Source organism: Protomyctophum parallelum (assembly GCF_964188405.1).
Source record: "Protomyctophum parallelum genome assembly, chromosome: 10".
In the NCBI taxonomy this organism is placed as follows: domain Eukaryota; kingdom Metazoa; phylum Chordata; class Actinopteri; order Myctophiformes; family Myctophidae; genus Protomyctophum; species Protomyctophum parallelum.
The window spans coordinates 36,104,843-36,107,084 of record NC_139704.1 but is presented as its reverse complement, the minus strand read 5'-3'; the positions used below and the strand labels follow the sequence as shown (position 1 = coordinate 36,107,084).

The 2,242-nt window shown below is 48.6% G+C and overlaps 1 protein-coding gene across 1 annotated transcript; it reads left to right on the top strand.

The window, feature by feature from the left end:
- Positions 1-232: 232 nt before the first annotated feature.
- LOC310865228 (peptidyl-prolyl cis-trans isomerase-like 4) lies at positions 233-2,018 on the top strand. Its single transcript, XM_083774254.1, has one exon. The coding sequence runs from the start codon at positions 237-239 to the stop codon at positions 1,668-1,670; it is 1,434 nt and encodes a 477-aa protein (XP_083630380.1). The 5' UTR covers positions 233-236; the 3' UTR covers positions 1,671-2,018.
- The last annotated feature ends 224 nt before the right edge of the window (positions 2,019-2,242 follow it).

The following is a 2,242-nucleotide window of genomic DNA, read 5'->3' as shown; positions in this document are numbered from 1 at the left end:
CATATTTGGGCATGCCTGACAAAGAACTCCATATATGGGCATGAAAGGGACACAGATGGATCTGGTCTGTTCTGACATCACAATGGTGTTCTGACATCACAATGACGCGCGACGCGTCCAAAGTCCAAACAACTTGTTAGCCCCTCGATAGCCGGAGCAAGTTTTCACTGTAGCTGCCCTCGATGTGAAACGTGCATGCGTCACCTCGTGCGTGTGTGTTGTTGTTGGTGATCGTCATGGCGGTGCTGCTTGAAACGACTCTGGGAGACATTGTCATTGATTTGTTTACAGAAGAAAGGCCTAAAACTTCCCTGAACTTTCTGAAGTTATGCAAAATAAAATTCTACAACTACTGCCTCATCCACAATGTTCAGAGAGACTTCATTGTACAGACTGGAGACCCCACCGGGACAGGCCGTGGTGGAGAGTCCATCTATGGGAAACTATATGGGGACCAGGCTCGCTTTTTTGATGTAGAAAAGGTGCCACGCATCAAACACAAGAAGAAGGGGATGGTGTCCATGGTAAACAATGGGAGCGATCAACATGGTTCTCAGTTCCTCATCACCACCGGAGAGAACCTGGATTACCTGGACACAGTCCACACTGTGTTTGGGGAGGTATCAGAAGGCATGGACATCTTGGCCAAGATCAACGAGGCCTTTGTTGATAAGGACTTTATGCCCTTTCAGGATATCAGAATAAACCACACAGTGATCCTGGAAGATCCATTTGATGACCCTCCTAACCTGCCAGTGCCTGATCGCTCCCCAGAGCCCACCAAAGAGCAGCTAGATAGTGGCCGTATCGGAGCAGATGAAGCCATAGATGACATGCAGGGGAAAGGGGCTGCGGAACTGGATGAGATCCTGAAGGAGAAAGAGGCCAAGACTCAGGCCATTCTGCTGGAGATGGTGGGTGACCTCCCTGATGCAGAGGTCAAGCCTCCAGAGAACGTGCTGTTTGTCTGTAAACTGAACTCGGGCACAACAGACGACGACCTGGAAATCATCTTCTGCCGCTTTGGGTCCATTAAATGTTGTGAGATTATCAGAGACTGGAAATCTGGGGAGTCTCTCTGCTATGCTTTCATAGAGTTTGAAAAGGAGGATGACTGTGAAAAGGCCTACTTCAAAATGGACAATGTGCTTATAGATGATCGCCGCATACATGTGGACTTCAGTCAGTCTGTCTCCAAGATTAAATGGAAAGGAAAAGGTGGAAAATATAGCAAAGATGACTTCAAAGCCTACGAAAAGGACGTGGGCAACCGTCCCAAGGTGGCTCTGAAGGATAAAGTCAAACCCAAACAAGACTCCAAGTATGACCTGGTTTTAGACGAGGAGGAGGAAGCACCCAGCCATCGCCCCTCTGAGAAGAAACACAAAGATAAGAAGCACCATCACCACGAGGAGGAGGAGGAAAGCAGGAAGCCCAAAAAATCCAAGGAGACCGAGGCCGAGGAGAGCAAGCGAGAGAGAAAGGCCGAGAAACGCCAGCGCTCCCGTTCACGGTCTCGTTCCAGAGACAGGGACGGACACCACAAGCACAGCAAGTCTCGGGACAAGCACCGACAGGAGGGGCACGGCAAGGGCCACAGCCGCAAGGACAGGAGTCACAGCAGATCACCCAAGCAGTCTAAATACAAAGAGAGGAGTAGACACCGTTGAAGTGACCGGAGCAGTGGTTCTCAAACATCTTTCATGTCAAGGACACCCCCCCCCCCTCAAAAGTAAACCGAATTTGGCCGCAGACTGTGTGTAAAAAGATCTTGCGCCTGAGACACCCATAAAATAACACATTTTGTCTGGATATACCTGAATTAAGTAGTACAAGCTCTTAGGTTGACTATTTTGAATAGCCGAAATTCTTAATAGGTTAAATGTTTAAACTCAAGGACCCCACTTTTGAGAACCAACAGGAGGGGGTGGGAGCATTGCTGTTCTGGCTTCCACTGTGTCAACCCTCTGTGAGAGATCCTATGGAAAACCCCACTTCCACTCATGCTGTCTGTATGTACGCGCAAAGCACACATAACACATGCATGTCATGTCTGTCAATAAAAACACCCGTTGAGACCAATCCACTCTTATTCTTTCACATCGAGGGCAGCTACAGTGAAAACTTGACCTGAAGTAACTCAACGTCGACACCTTCATCTCAACTACAGCCACCCTGTGCTTCAAGTCACCGGCCCATTTCACAAGTTTGTCACACTCCTTTGACCTACATTTATCACTGC